Source organism: Neofelis nebulosa, chromosome 13 (genome assembly GCF_028018385.1).
Source record: "Neofelis nebulosa isolate mNeoNeb1 chromosome 13, mNeoNeb1.pri, whole genome shotgun sequence".
Classification (NCBI taxonomy): Eukaryota; Metazoa; Chordata; class Mammalia; order Carnivora; family Felidae; genus Neofelis; species Neofelis nebulosa.
In genome coordinates this window covers 58,291,756-58,307,955 of record NC_080794.1, presented here as the reverse complement: position 1 = coordinate 58,307,955, position 16,200 = coordinate 58,291,756, and the positions used below count along the sequence as shown (strand labels likewise).

Below are 16,200 nucleotides of genomic sequence, written 5' to 3'. Positions count from 1 at the left end.
TATTTACGATATGTAGTAAACTGCAAGATCGTTTTGCCATACAATTCCACTTATATACACATACATGGAGGTGTGTATACCAGCATGGTAACAGTGATTATTTCAAAGTGATGGGATTTATCACATTAAACTTCTTTTTTTTGCCTATATGATTTTTCTCAAGTGTCTATAATGAACATATATAATTTGTGTAATAAATTCATGCATTCATAAAGTTAAAAAAATTTTTTTTAATGTTTACTTGGTTTTGAGAGAAAGCAAGAGTGTGAGCAGGGAGAGACAGAGAGAGAGAGACACAGAATCCAAAACAGGCTCCAGGCTCTGAGCGGTCAGCATAGATCCCAATATGGGACCGAAACTCACAAACCATGAGATCATGACCTAGGCCAAAGTCTGAGGCTTAGCCAACTGAGCCACCCAGGCACCCCAATAGACAAAATTTTTAAGGTTATTTTCATAGGCTATGGGTGAGGTTGCTTGGGAATGAAAACTGTGAGACCCAATTCTAGGCATCAATTGACAGGAGCAGGCAATTGTTTAAGTTAGAAAAAGCAAGTGAGGGGCACCTGAAGGGCTGTCAGTTAAATGTCCGACTCTTGATTTCAGCTCAGGTCATGATCTCACAGTTCGTGAGATCGAGCCCCGTGTTGGGCTCTGTGCTGACAATGCAGAGCCTGCTTGGGTTTCTCTCTCTCCCACTCTCTCTGCCCTTCCCTTCCCCGCAACTCAAAATAAATAAACTTGAGAAAAAAGCAAGCAAGGAAAGAGGGGTCACTGGGGACTACTTTGAGTACTGCATGGCATTTTATACAAAGATTTTTTTTAAGGGAAATTCTGAAAGCCTGCCTATCTCTCTCCTCCTGTCTTTGACCAAGTCCTATTGTCTCCACTGCCCTTCTTGCTCAGGGTGGTTCCTGCAGAGTCCCTGGCCAGTGCTGACAAGAACTTTGTGTTACTTATTGGCTGCTCAGTACAAGGCACTGAAAAAAACAAATGTAAGAAAATAACAATATTTTTTTAAATCACCAAACATACTGCTTAGAATGAATTAAAAATTTTTTTAAATGCTTATTTTATTTTTGAGGCGGGGGGAGGGGCAGAGAGAGAGCGAATCCCAAGCAGGCTCTGCACTGTCAGCACAAAGCCTGTGGGGCTCGAACTCACAAGTGGTGAGATCATGACATGAGCCGAAATCAAGAGTCAGACACTTGACTGAGCCACCCAGGCACCCCTGAGTTTTTAATACTACACAATACTTGTTGACTTTGTTGAACTTCATTGTTTAATTTTTATGTCAACATTTCTAAGATATTACAGACATTAATTATCATTTATTTAGATAAAACATCTCTGAAACAACAACTAGGTCAATGTGAAAGCAACATTCCACTTACTCAGAATAATTTTAGAAATATAAGCCGCAAGGTATTGATAATAAAAAGTGATCATAAGAATAGCTAACATTATAATATATAATCGGTGCCAGGTACTCTAAGACCCTTACATATATTAACTCTTTTAATTCTTACAAGAACTTAAGGAGGTAGGTACTGTGATTGTCTGTATTTTACAGGCGAGAAATTGAAGCACAGAGAAATTAAGTTAACTAGCTCAAGGTCACACAGCTAGTAAGGATAGTGACCTACCCCCAAACTGCCAGTTTAAATAGGATTAAATGAAAAAGTGTACCCACTGGTACACAAGACATCATACTAGCTGCTGTAGGGGAATATACAAAGACACTTCCTTTAAGAAATTATACACACACACACACACACACACACACACGTATATATATGAAAATGTTATTAAACACCAATTTAAAAAAAGTTAAATAAAAATTCCAGGAACTCTTTTAAAAGCCTACAGATGTACAAAAGAATGGTTTCACTTCCTTAAACTTTCTGCTTAACAAGTTTGCGTTTCTCAGTAGTATACTATACTAATAAACAGATGTAATACTTCTATTGTTGCTAACATTTTCTACTGCAGTTGACTTATTTCTACAGGAAGCAGTGCTTATATAATAGCCAAATCATATGCACATGAGATTGAAGCACCCACACAAAACTAGCAACAATACCCTGGATTAACCAAGTACGTTTCAGATCATTATACTGAATACACTCTTCCGTTCCACCTCAGCCAGGTTCTCTCTTCCCACTACTGGTCATCACCAAAAGGCACCCCCCCCAAAGGCAGGGATTTCAGTTACATCCTGGCAGCCAAGTGCGAAGGGCTCCTTTCACCTTACACATCTGCTCACAGGAATCTCTGTACACACCGAATTGATGGGTGGGACCAGGTGTCTCAGGAATAATTCACTTGGTGGGATCCATGTTATTTTCACCTAAATTGAGGACATTGACTGATGACTTTGTAACCACTGAAAAGAAACCTGTTGAAAAAATCAGTTTGACCCTTTGCACCTGAAAAAGTTGGCCGAATAAGTAATCTTTTCATTTTCCCACCAATTATTTTGGCATCTTTTAAATGCAGTCAGAAGATAAACGCTACCCAATTTCCTTGTTTTTCATTTTCCTTGGCCTTTCTGTCAGGACGTGGATGTAAATGTCAGTTTGCATGAAATGGAGTTGGTTTGAAATGCTTAATTGTTACGAGGGTAAGGACATAAAGTTCTTTGCCTTAGCTTTTCTTTCAATTATGGTAAAACATCTTTCCATATTTCCTAGGAGCTAGTGACTTGCTTGTTGCTGTATTCATTAAGGTTACACTATTCTGTTACAGGTAAACCTCCCCAAATCTCAGCAGCTTAACCCAACGGAAGTTTATTTTTCATTCACAAAAAGTTAGTCACTGGTGGGGTTCCAGGTTGTGGCGTCTCTGCCGGCTGGCAGATGAGGGAAGAGAGACGGCACGGATGATTGGACAGGCAGCTTTTACAAGCCCTGTCTGGGACTGACACACAGCACTTTTGTCCACATTCCATCCACCAGACTTAGGCATGTGGCTTTATGGAGCTACAGGAAGTGGGGAGGTGCCTTCTGGCAAAAAAGTCTCTTCTCCACAACTCTCCACCATGGAAGAGGAATGCACATTTTTTGCTGGAAGACTAGCTCCCACCTCTGCGATAAGCGCTGAACCCTGAGAAATTATATTGTAGAAAGAATGACCTCTGGCCAAGTCTTTTTAAATAAATATTTTATGAAGCTTACCTAAAGTGATTCATTTCAATAAAACAAATGAAGTCAATGTCTGTTAGGTGAGTGCCTACTAAGTGCAAGTCTCTTAATAAATCTCATGGAAAAGTTGGGCGAGGGGCATATACCAAGATGAAAGACTCATGGTCTGCCTTTTCCATGAAGTATGGCAGCAAATGAACTTTTGTGTATATCATCTATGATCCATAATTTAAAACATAACTTTACTTCCGGGGGGAGGGAGAAAAATGTTTGTAATGAGAGTATTTGTTTTGTTTTCTGATTAAACATTTTCACTGTAGGAAACTTTGGAAAGTACAAAAAGGTACAAATCAAAAAACAAAAACAAAAACAACCTTCAAATGTCCTTAATCCTATCACACAGAGGTAATCACCATGAATATCTTTTCCTGTTTTTATTATATAGATACACGCATATTTGAAAAAAATTACTTTATGAGGACAAATTTCAAAGCACCGATGTTAAAAACATCAGTTGACCTGTATTCACCTATTTGCAGTCAGGAAGAAATTTGAGAGAGAATGCCAAAATAAACTGTTTTTCTTTGCTGGTATCTGGGACACCGAGGTTCACGACAGATCAATAAAAGAGAGAGAGAGGAGAAGGAACAGTTACAGCACCTCTTACACATCTAACACATGAAAAAACATGTTGCAGAAACAATCGCCATACAGTGCGCTGAAATTCCCTGCATTTATTCAGCACGTAGCGTGTGCAAGGACCGCCAGCACATGTTCTAGGGGAAACAGATGAAAGGGATGCGGTTCCCGGGAGAACTTTTCTGGTAGTAATAACCATCCAAGGGCAGTTACACTCGGCCAAGAGCTCTCCCTCCATCACTGGACCTGTTGGAGAAGAAGCTGGAAGGGCTTGACTCTGGAATGTTGAGGAGGGGGTCCAAGCACTGATTGGACAGGAGAAAGATGCCCGAAAGTCATTTCCCACCCAGGGTGCACATATACTGCCACGTGTACCTCCCCCCACACGGGCCCTGCAGGGGCAGCTCTTATTTGAGCTATTTGGGATGATTCGTCCCGTGATAAAACTGGCCTAACCAGAACATCTCCTAAGTAGCCGGTTGGCCAAAACAGGGCTTTCCTCCCTCTGGGGCAGTAAGGAGTTAAATGCATCATCATTGGCACTCCAGAGACACCCTAAAGAGTCAAGTTGGGGGAGGAGGCAGGGATGGAGGGCAAGGTGGCAAGTGGAAGCAGAGAACCAGGCAGGTGGACGTCCAGAGAGTTATAGGAAGGCACCTGCTTCTTCGACGCACCACTAACTCTCATTCAATCAAATGCTGCATCCTCTGACTTCTTTGACCCATGCGAGGAACGCTAACTTTGAAAGATACGACAAAAACATGGTCAGTAAATGGTACCATCAGGTAGGCAAGATAGCATAACGAGTCACAGCATTTTGCCTCAATTGACCATAGAATTTTGTTCGCCTCCCAGCTCCTGTCCACTCTTCAGCGAACTCACCTCAGGTATTTTGAAGACAAAACAAAATTCCACTATGGCTTTGAAATAAAATTGCATCATAAACAATTGGTAGACGTGTTTCAAAGCGGTTTGAGCGAAGTGCCACAGAGTAAGTAGGCGACCACCGAGGTTGCTCAAGTATTTCCTGCTCTGACCAGGGTTCGTTTCTGGAGAATATTTAACAGGGAGGATTTTAATGCTTCTAAAGATGTTGAAACTAAAGAACAAATATTGACCCAGAAAGTACCACAACTCTCCCGAAAGAGAGTAAAATACGTCCTTTATAAAATGAAAAACTCCTTGGCCGATATATCCCCAACCCCCTGCACAACTGGCCGTCGGAGGTTAGAGAGGCCAATCTGGCACGGGCCCGGGGCGCGGGCGCTGAGGCACCGGCCAGCATCCCGGGGTCCCCCCTCCCCCTGGGAGAGGCCACGGTCTTCCCGCCAGGCCGACCTGCGCCTGCAGCCAGAGCCACCGGGCCCCGAGGCCACCCCAGGCCGCAGCTGGCGGTCGCTGGCACGAGTGCCGGGTGACCAGGCCAGGGCTTGTATCCGCGGCTCGGCCGAGGCCACCCCGCGCGGCAGCTCCACCGCCCGCGGCGGCCCCGGAGGTGAGGCTCCCGCCCAAAGGGACCCTCCCTGCCCCGGGCGGCGGTGAGTCAGGTCGCGTTATGCAAGTGCTGGCCGGCCGGCCCGGCGCCTCCCCTCGGTCTTTCACCCCCGGCCGTTACGAAAGCGCGACCCCCCTCCCGCCGGGGCTATAAAGCGCCCGGGCGGCCCCTGCGGCGCGCTCGTCTCTCTGGCTCCACGCGCACCACGCCGCCACCAGGCTTGCGCGCAGCTCCGGGCGGTGAGCGGCGGCGGGGCGGGGGCCGGGGCCCGGGCCGGGGGCCGCGAGCCGGCCGGGGGTCGCGGGCTGGGGGGCGGACAGGGCCGGGGGTCGCGGGCGGGGCGGGCGGGGCGGGCGGGCAGGGCCCGGGGGTCGCGGGCGGGCGCTCACGGCGCGCGGTACCCGCAGGACGGACTTCTGGGCACGATGGCGTGGGTGTGGGCGCTGGTGCTTCTGGCCGCGCTGGGCAGCGCCCGGGCGGAACGCGACTGCCGGGTGAGCAGCTTCCGAGTGAAGGAGAACTTCGACAAGGCTCGGGTAGGTATCTGCCCGGCGGTCCCCGGTGCCCCGCGTTCTCCCTTCCCGGAGGCCGGCCCTGCACGCCGAGCCTCCAAACCCCGCACTCGCCTCTTTCGCAGTTCTCCGGGACCTGGTACGCCATGGCCAAGAAGGACCCCGAGGGCCTCTTTCTGCAGGACAACATCGTCGCCGAGTTCTCTGTGGATGAGAATGGCCAGATGAGCGCCACGGCCAAGGGCCGAGTCCGTCTTTTGAAGTCAGAGCCTCCCTCAGCCCCCCATCTCCGGCTGAGCACCCAACCCTGACTGGGGAGGGGGGTGGGGTGCAGCCTCCGGGTGGGATGGTGGGAGGAAGCCCTTTGTCGGCCTGGCTCAGGATCTCTTTGGCTTTTACAGTAATTGGGACGTGTGCGCAGACATGGTGGGCACCTTCACAGACACTGAGGACTCTGCTAAGTTCAAGATGAAGTATTGGGGCGTAGCGTCCTTTCTCCAGAAAGGAAGTGAGTAGTCAGTTCTGTAGGACCATCTCAGGGGATGGGGGGTCATACCTGGCCAGATTGCCGAGTTTCTTCTTCAGCGGCACCCTTGGAAAGAATGGTCTGTAAGTGGCAGGAACCCTGAACAGGGCCTGAGGTTGGGGAGGTGAGATTGGGACTGACCAGGCCCTCTCCCTGCCCACTTTCCCTACCTCCAGCTCAGAAAACCTGGCCCAAGCTCAAAAGGACTTTGGGCTTGTTAGGTGACCTCCTTCTGCCATTTTCCTATCCAGCCACTGTGCCAAGGTGTGTAGCCTTCTCCATGCTCAGACTTCCCACCTCCCCAAGACCCATCCCACCTCACCATTCACCCTGGTTTTGTATTTCCTCCATTTCATTGGGCTGAATCCCTGAGACAGCTTGATTACTTGGGGCCCCAGCAGAGGCTGGGAGACCTTTATCCAAGGATGTGGGGAGCACTGTGCATAGGGTTGGCTGACTCCGGGGTGCCCTGCCTGCAGATGCTGAGATTCTGAGCCAGGCACAGTGTTCTGGGTGGCACTGATCTCTCTGCTTTCTCCCAAGCACCAAAACTCAGATGGGAGACAGACAGGGTGTTGAAGACTCAGAAAAACATCCTAAAATCTAGGCTGATCATAAGAACACAACATTTACCTGCCTTTTTGACTTTCTTTCCATTTCTCTTAAGTTTCAAATCTGGAATCCATTTGGTACCCAGGAAATAATGCAGGCCAAGGGGGACATATCATGGGATCTTAGGGAGTTACCCCTACAAAGGGGGTTCAATATACAGATGAATAAACTGAGACCAAGAGAAAGTATTGATTTGCCCACGGTCATACAAGTTTGTGGGAGCCAGTGTCAAAAGCCAGGGATTCCAACTCCCAGGTAAGTAGCAAAAAAGTATTTTAAATAATGCAGCAAAACTTTCTAGAGTGATTCATTTAGTGTGAAAGATATGCGTTTCTGGTAATGAATTACAAAAATCAATACTGGGGGTACAAGATTACTAATTTTTAGTAAACGTAGACACATAATGCTCTGTTGCATTTTGAGATCCACTCTGGAAAGAACTAGTATTCTGCTGGTAGTGCATTTGGGAAGAGTGGGAGAGAACCCGATGAGGAGGTGGGGTTTGCTTCTTGTGTCCTACCCCCTCCTTTGCTACCAAACCAGATTAGTCTTGGTTTTACCTCTGGTAGGTTGAGATTCTACCTAGGATTTCATCTGGAGGCAAAAAAAACAAAAACAAAAAAAACTTAAAATCTTTAAAGCGATAGCTATAGATATTCAGTGAGATGACTACAATATGGAAGGCTCAGAATTCAGTTCCTTGTGAGATTCCCTTTCAGGAAAGAAGCAGTGCTGGATAGTGGTCAAGCATGCAGGGTTTAAATTTTTTTTTTTTTTTTAACGTGTATTTATTTTTGAGACAGAGAGACAGAGCATGAACAGGGGAGGGGCAGAGAGAGAGGGAGACACAGAAGAGGGAGGGAAGCAGGCTCCAGGCTCTGAGCCATCAGCCCAGAGTCCGACGTGGGGCTCGAACTGACCGTGAGATCATGACCTGAGCCGAAGTCAGACGCTTAACCGACTGAGCCACCCAGGCACCCCGATCCTGCCGGGTTTAAAAGTTAGACTGCCTGAGTTCAAATCCTAACTCGACCCACTACCTGTGGGAACTCAGGTGTGTTCCTTATCCTGTCAGTCCCTCAGTTTCCTCCTCTACAAAAGGAGGTGATCATAGCCCTTGCCTCATGGAGTTGTCTTCTGTGGATGCAGTGAGTTGACCTGCAGAAAGTTAGAAAAATGCCTGAGATGTGTGTTCTCCGCAAGTGTAGATTATTAGTGCTTCGTTTTCTCCCCAGGCATGAGTTACATTTCATCTTCTGGGCACGGGATGGGAGGTCCCACAGAGACCATCAGTTCAAGCCTCTCATTTTACAAGTGAAGAAACTGAGGTATCTTTTAGAGAAGTGACTAGCCCAGGGCCACGTGGCTACTTAGTGGCACTTAGTGATACCTCTTTGCCCAGGGCATGAGCTGCCCCCGTGTTTTCTAAGTGTCCCACAGACCGTATGATTTGTTGTTTCTACCTTCCTGTATCTTACATGCTTTGGGGCCTGGGGAGGTGGGGGGCTTTTACAAACTCTACCATCTCTCCTTGTGCCAATTTCTTTCTTCCTTGATCTTGGTCTGGCATTAAACCCCGACTTGGTCAGGAGGGTCTGAAGCCTCAGAGAGTGACCTGCGTTCTTAGTCTCTCCCCCTCTTCACATGCTGCATTTCACCAAACAGATGTGTTTAAAACGAGGTACACTTATGCAGAGAAAATAGCTCAGGAACAAAGGCTCGCTAAATTTGTTGTCATGTTATTTTAAAAATAAATGCAGTAAATCTCTCAAGTTGAATATTAAGTGTCAGTGTCAGCAGACTCCAACACGGCTTGCTGCCCCAGCCTTGGGCGTGCTCTATCCTGGCCTCCTTCTGCCCCAGCTCTGCCAGCAGCAAACAGGACGTCTCAGGGGTTAAGGAATGCCATCATCAACCGATCTCGGTGGAATGTAGGCTTTACCATTGACTGGCCTCTCTGAACTTTGATTTCCTTAACAGAAATGTGAATAATGAATAGTTCCTATTTCATAAGATTGTTGGAAGGACAAATTAAGGTAATGCATGAAAAATGCTTAACCTGATGCATAATGAGTGCTCAGAAAATATCAGCTTTGGTCATTATTGTTTCGGACCATTCCTGAAAGACCTGGACAAAGACTCTCCTTTGTCTGTCTTCCAGATAAAGTCTATCACTCTGCTGGTAAAGGAGCCTGTGCAGGCTACATAACAATGTTATGTACATCAGTTCTTGAAACCTGGGTCCCCAGACCACCTACGTCTGGATCAGCAGGGTGCTTGTTAAAAGTGCAGACTTGTGAGCTCAAACCCAGACTTTCTGAATCAGAAACTCTTGGGGTCGGGCCCCAGAGTTGGCAGTTTTGGTATGGTCCTTAGGTATGCTCCTTCTGCACAGTGAAGCTTGAGAAACTGCTCTAGATAATTCAATCCAAAGATTATCTTTGCTTACTCAGGTTTCAAGGTCTCAGACTCCATTCACTTTGTCAGGGCCTGCTGGACTTTGGTGGGGGGTGGGGGGGGACAATTAGAAATAGCATCACACCCACCATCCGGCTCTACTGGACTATTAGACCGAGAACTGGAGGGAGCTTTTCACCTGTTTGTTCACTTTTGATGATGGGAGGACACAGGTGTAGGATGCTGAAGGGACCTGATCCTGGCCCACTGTACTGAGCAACAGATCTGCAAGGGAACCAGGTCACCGAGACAGCTCCGTCTACTGAGTGTTTTCTTTGTTTTTTGGACTGGCATTTAGTTAAAACCTCTAAACCCGTCCATGTGGGTACAGTATAGAGGCAGCTGCGGGGGCTCCTGGCCATATGGCCGCTGCCTTGATCACTCTCCCTCCCCAGCTCTGTTGCATGCAGACAGCTACTATCCAGAAATGTCTGGGGGATTCTGGCTCTACAGGGTGACCCACCCCCAGCTGCTGGGAGGGAGGAGGCTGGAGGACCAAGTTTATTCTTTTTTTTTTTTTTTTTTAATTTTTTTTTTCAACGTTTTTTATTTATTTTTGGGACAGAGAGAGACAGAGCATGAACGGGGGAGGGGCAGAGAGAGAGGGAGACACAGAATCGGAAGCAGGCTCCAGGCTCCGAGCCATCAGCCCAGAGCCTGACGCGGGGCTCGAACTCACGGACCGCGAGATTGTGACCTGGCTGAAGTCGGACGCTTAACCGACTGCGCCACCCAGGCGCCCCCAAGTTTATTCTTTCAAGTGGTGCTCAGGCAGTTCATCTCTTGCCTTAGGAGGGAGAATCTGGCAAGGATTGTTAGGATTTAAATTCTTCTTCTTTGAACTATTTAGCCAAAAAGAACCTGGAGATAAACCAAACCAACTTAGGCCTTTTTTTAAAAAAAAAGTCAAGAACAGTAGTCAATTTTCTTAAAACCAAGCATTGAAAACTATTTAGTTCTTAAGTCAGAATTCACATTCTGGCAACAATCTTGGAAAAACAAAATTAAGCTGCAGATTTGCTGAGCTGACAGCTGCCTCGATCTCGAATTGGGGTAGCATTTCAAAGGAGAGCACATTCGTGTCTGAGGGGTTGGCTGCTGGGGCGCCTCTGACAGACACACTGAGCCCCATCACCAGGGAAGAAATGACTTCATTTGCAGAGGAAGAAGACTTTGCCCAGAGGCTGGGGAGCCAGTGAGGGAAGGCCCTGGTCAGGGTGAGGCCCAGCAGGCGGCCCCATGGCTTCTGTTCCTGGCCCAGCTCCTGTGTCTGGGCACCCTCAGCTGTGGCCTCGGACCCTGTCCCGTGGGAAAGCCTGGAGGTACAGCAGTGGCTCACTCTTCCTCCTGGAGAGCCTGGAGTGAGCTGAACTGTGGGCTCAGCTGTCCTGCGGGTCTGGATTCACACTGAAGCCCTCCTCAGCTGGCGCTCTCAGGGTTCTCCGAGCTGAGAAGCACACCCTAAGGTGGCTTAGGTGGGTAGTAGAGGTCCCCCTATGCTTTCTGAGGCCAGGGGACCCGGGTTCCTCTGCATTCCTCTCGTATGGAACCAACATAGAACAGGGACCATCACCTGCTTCACAGCTTGGGCAGGAAGGAGATGGAGACACAGAGGCTTTTCATTTCTTGTTTCTTGTCCCCTCTTTCCCCAAGTTACGTACTGCCTGGAATTAATGTGGTGTAGATGTTAGGCCTGTGGGCTCCACCTCTGTCCTGCTCTTTGTGATCTTGGGTAAGTTATTTAGTTTCTCTGTACCTCAGTTTCCTCATCTGTAAAATAGGAATAACAGTGTGGACTTTTGGGTAGACGGGAGGAATAATTGTTTACACAGTGACCAATGCATAATTAATTGCTCAGAAAGTCCTAGCCATGGCTACATGTTAATGAGAATGTTAAATTAGTAGAGATGTGGCACTTTTTAAAAAAGTTTTATTTTTAAAATTTTGTTCCTTTTTTAAAGTTTTGTTCCTTTTTTAAAGTTTATTTATGTATCTTGAGAGAGAGAGCATGCCCGTGCACACAGGAGAGGCAGAGAGAGGGAAAGAGAGAATCCCAATCAGGCTCTGAGCTGTCAGCATGGAGCCCAGCACAGGGCTTGATCCCATGAACTGTGAGATCATGATCTGAACTGAAATCAAGAGTTGGATGCTTAACCAACTGAGACACCCAGGCACCCTGGAGATGTGGCACTTTTTACCAAATATAAGGTATTCAGGTAAACCTGAGCATTCATTGTTGTTTCCCCAGTCCAAATCTCTCAAACATACATTCTTATTAATGTTATTTCTCATCCTGCCTTTGTTGACATTTATACCACTTTGTGTACACTTCTTCATGGCTTATTACCTCCCAGCCTTAGGGCTAAACAAAATCTAAATTCTTCAAGGGCTCAGCTCTGCCTCTGTCAGGGGAGATCTGAAAAATACAAGCTTCTAAGAATGAATATGTGATGTCAGAGGGTGGGCACCTTGTGTCCTCAACACAAAAACTACTCTCTTTTGCCATCATGAAGAAGCATGTCAGGTTTCTAAGCCAGAATTAGGGTGAAGCAGAAAAGCCGTGAAGGGGATCATCAGAATGGCATCCTCCAGTGGATCGGGGGGCAGCAGGGCAGTGAGAAGACATCAGCCATAAAGGCACAGACATTGTTAGAAAATGGATGGAGAAGACAACAGTAGAAAGGTCTATTTTGTGGTTTTCGATGGGCCCACATTCTCTGTGGTTCTTTGGATAGATACAATCACATTTATTGTCAGGATGGGAGATAATCGTTGAAGTGAACGTGGCCCCCCACGCCCTCAACTCCAGGGTTCTTTTCTGCAAAGGAGAACAAAGGCTTTCTCATTTTCCCAGCTTTGTAAAAGCCATCAGAATTCTCTGTAGTCTCCTGTTTCCTAATGAAATAAAACCAGTTTCAGGAAGTCACCAGTTTCTTGAGCCTGCTCGTCAGTTTCCCTGGCACCTGCGTTGGCTGAGGGAGCGGCACTGGCAGTGTGGCTTTCTGGCTTGCAGATGATGACCACTGGATCATTGACACCGACTATGACACCTACGCGGTGCAGTACTCCTGCCGTCTCCTGAACCTTGACGGCACCTGCGCTGACAGCTACTCCTTCGTGTTTGCCCGCGACCCCAACGGCCTTCCCCCGGACGTGCAGAAAATCGTGCGGCAGAGACAGGATGAGCTGTGCCTGGCCAGGCAGTACAGGCTGATCATTCACAACGGTGAGTGGGTGAGGGTCAGGGCACCGCACACTCTCCTGAGGGGTCACTGGGCAGTGAGTTTGGGCCACAGGCCAGTGAAATACGGTGCTTCTGCCAGAGAGAGAAAACAGGGAGTCTCAGGAGCCCTGTTGGGCCCAGTTTGGTCCTTCTTGACCAGATCTTTCACTGGCCTTATCATGGGGCTGTTTCAGGAGGGATGGGCAAAAGCCCTTTTCCAAAACCCTGGCACTTTTAATTAAATCAAACTGCAGAGGACAGGCTCTTCCTTTATATCTGCTACCCCAGGCCCAGTCTGTGTGGTTACACTGCCCAAAAAACCATTTGGACAAAATTAACATTGTTTAGGGAGTCAGTAGCCCCAGTGAAGAGCCGGGCAGCAAATAATGGCCATTGCTGCCAAAGTTAAAGAGAGGGGTGCCTGGATTGCTCCGTTGGCTAAGCATCCGACTTCAGCTTAGGTTGTGATCTCAAGGCTCTTGAGTTTGAGCCCTGCGTCGGGGTCCGTGCTGACAGCTCAGAGCCTGGAGCCTGCTTCGGATTCTGTGTCTCCCTCTTTCTCTGCCCCTTCCCCACTCACACTCTGCCTCTCTCTCTCTCTCTCTCAAAAATAAATAAAAACAATTTTTTTATAAGTTAAAGAGAGACCTCACCATAGCAAGTTTGAAACAGAACCATTTCAACAAATGCTCTTTTTCTCATATGGAACTAGAGTGCCATGAAATTGACCAGCTGGTTTTCCTCACTTATGTTTTTTGAGATTCCCCAGAACAATCGTTGAATCTTTTTATAGATGTTACTCTTATCTGATCTTTTTTTTTTTTTAGCATATGTGCTGCCTAAGCGAGCACTACCCCTGTCTGATCTTGCTTTAAAAACCAGTAACATTTTGGAGGAAAGTGTGCAGTCTATTTTGAAATGACACTCACTCCCACGGAAAACTGAGTTTCAAAATCCAAATAGGGTAATGTTAGCATGTAGAAAAAGAGAACAGAACTGAACTCCTCCATCAGTCATCTAACTAGCTGGCCCATGCCACACCAAACAGATATGAACCTAAACCAAACACATTAAAAAATAAGATTTTGATGCTCTACCCTGGGGGCAGCCTAAATGGAGGGTCCGCAAAGGATCTCACCACAGCCAGGCCGCACACCAAGCCCTTTCCCTGAATTATGTCACTTAATCCTCAGAGACACCTCATGAAGTAGATACTCTCATGATCCACATTCTACAGATGAGAAAACTCAGGCTATGAAAGATTACACAGGTTGCCCCAAACCTCCCACAGGTAATTGAGTTGTATGCAAACCATGGTTGTTCTGTGACCCCGACCCTCCTTGTAGAACCGCCTGCTGACACATGACAGAAGACATGGTGGACATTCTATAGAACCACCCACAGAGTGACTGAGGCCAGGCTGATTTGGCCTCCACTTCCTGAGATAGGAGGATATGCTCCCAATCCTTTGAAATGCAGTGAGGCGGGGCACCTGGGTGGCTCAGTCAGTTAGGTCATGATCTCATGGTTGTTGAGTTTGAGCCCCATGTTGAGCCCTGTGCTGACAGCTGGGAGGCTGGAGCTTCTTCAGATTCTGTGTCTCCCTCTCTCTCTCTGCCCCTCCCTAACTTGCACTCTGTCTCTCTCTCTCTCAAAAAAAACAAAAAAAAACAAAAAAAAAAAAACCACTAAAAATTTTTTTTAAAGAAAAGATTCAGTGAGGCAATTTAAGGCACGTAAAAGGAAAACTTTAAAACAGCAGCTCCTATGCTGTCCCCTCTCTCTTGCCCCCGGAGAAATTAAAAGGATTTCAGAAAGCCTTAAGGATGCCGATGAATTACAGATGAATTACTGCCACATCTAGCTGTAACCCTACAAGAAACATTTGAATAAAGCTGAGCCCTAAGGCCATCCTGATATACCTCATGTACCTTTAACATTGGGTCCAACTTTCTGTCATTGACTTTGTTTTCTGTATTTCAGGTTACTGTGATGGCAGATCAGAACAAAACATTTTGTAGCAACGTGGAGTTTCATTGGAAAAGTTCCCATTAACTCACTCAGCCTTCAACTCTGTCTTACCTTAGGAGTTTAGTTTCCCTGCTCTGCTCCCCTCCCCTCAGCCAACATGGAACCTTAGTACACATAAAAATATATGAGGTGATAAGTGAATCTGCACTCGAATGAATGTCTGCCTTCCTGGAGTGTCCTAAAGAATCGTTTGAGGCTTAGGATTCCAGACTTTGATTTATTAAAATATAGTCACCGGTTTGCTGTGATCTGGGTTTTTATTTGTGTTGTGTCTGTGTCAAAGTGAGAAGTCCTGCAGATGGTTGGGTACGGTGTGCTTTAATATACCAGGAGGGGCTCTTGTCTCCCAGCTCTTCATGACTTTTGGCCTGTTCTAGTGCCCAATCTCCATTATTAATGACTGTGGCTTCTCTTGACTTCCTGAAAAAACGGGTTTCCCCATTAAGTGAGAAAGGCCTTAACTACTAGCCTGGCCAAGGCACTGAGGCCAAAAGAGGTGAGTGTTGGTAGGCCAGGCCAGCGAGCCCAAGGCCTCAATGTACCCAAGGTTCATGAGGTAGGTAGGATGGGGGGCTCACCACCAACCCTTCATTATTTCTAGCACTTAATTTACTTCTTTTTATTTTATTTTTTTAATGTTTGTTTATTATTGAGAGAGAGAAAGAGCACGAGCAGGGAAGGGGCAGAGAGAGGAGGAGACACAGAATCCAAAGCAGGCTCCAGGCTCAGAGCTGTCAGCACAGAGCCTGATGCAGGGCTCACACCCACAAACTGCGAGATCGTGACCTGAAGCGAAGTCAGATGCTTAACCGACTGAGTCACCCAGGTGCTGCTTAATTCAGTTCTTACTTCAGGCATGGCCAAAATATTGAGGGACAGGTTGCTGTGAGCTTCCCTGGGGGAGTTAGGAGAGGGGGCCCTGGAAACGAGATCTGTGGGAAGATCATGGCGCCCCCTACTGGAGTGCCGGAAAGGGGCTAGCTGGGATAGAAGTAGTGGGGCTGGAATGGAACACCAGTGTCCCACACGGTTAGTAGCACTTGTGAACACAATGCCTAACCTCATTGAGAGCCATTTGCCTTCATTTCCCAGGAGCTCCCAGGAACTTCAGTTTCTTATTTGGAAAAGGCATCAAGGCTTTGGTACCAGAGTCTTGGTTTTAAGTAAAAATCCAGCTTAGATATGTATTAGCTGTGGGATTTGGAGCTGGTTATGTGATTTTTCTGAGCCTCACTCTTCTCTTGTGAAATATGGGGAAATAGTATCTGCTTGACAGGGTGCAGTGAGGGTTCAGTTAGACCACTCAGGAGTTGTGCAAGCCCTGGAGATGATGCCAGACTGATGTTCATGAACTGGGTCTGGAGGTGGGGAAGGGCACATATGTGTAGAAATCTCTGCTTGGGGGCTGGCATATCACAGAGCCAAAAGGGGCTTCCGGGTCCACCACTTCACTGTGTGTTCTCCCATCAAAGAGGCAGATGACAGGTAACCCCGTAGGGGTAGTCCCTGCCTGTCGTTCACACGGAACAACAGGTGTCAGAACTGGGCTCTTCATCTTCAGT

General features: G+C 47.3%; 1 protein-coding gene across 1 annotated transcript; it reads left to right on the top strand.

The window, feature by feature from the left end:
- The first annotated feature begins 5,407 nt into the window (after window positions 1-5,407).
- RBP4 (retinol binding protein 4) lies at window positions 5,408-14,886 on the top strand. Its single transcript, XM_058697208.1, has 6 exons — window positions 5,408-5,516; window positions 5,685-5,813; window positions 5,915-6,051; window positions 6,191-6,297; window positions 12,398-12,610; window positions 14,591-14,886. The coding sequence occupies exons 2-6, from the start codon at window positions 5,703-5,705 to the stop codon at window positions 14,626-14,628; spliced, it is 606 nt and encodes a 201-aa protein (XP_058553191.1). The 5' UTR covers window positions 5,408-5,516; window positions 5,685-5,702; the 3' UTR covers window positions 14,629-14,886.
- Window positions 14,887-16,200: the final 1,314 nt, after the last annotated feature.

What these genes read in the sequence shown, in the direction of transcription:
- RBP4 (XM_058697208.1), top strand. Translation starts at nt 5,703, where the DNA reads ATGGCGTGGGTGTGGGCGCTGGTGCTTCTGGCCGCGCTGGGCAGCGCC. An exon ending in AGAACTTCGACAAGGCTCGG is followed by an intron (nt 5,814 to 5,914) that starts GTAGGTATCTGC and finishes CCTCTTTCGCAG; the next exon opens with TTCTCCGGGACCTGGTACGC. An exon ending in GTCCTTTCTCCAGAAAGGAA is followed by an intron (nt 6,298 to 12,397) that starts GTGAGTAGTCAG and finishes TCTGGCTTGCAG; the next exon opens with ATGATGACCACTGGATCATT.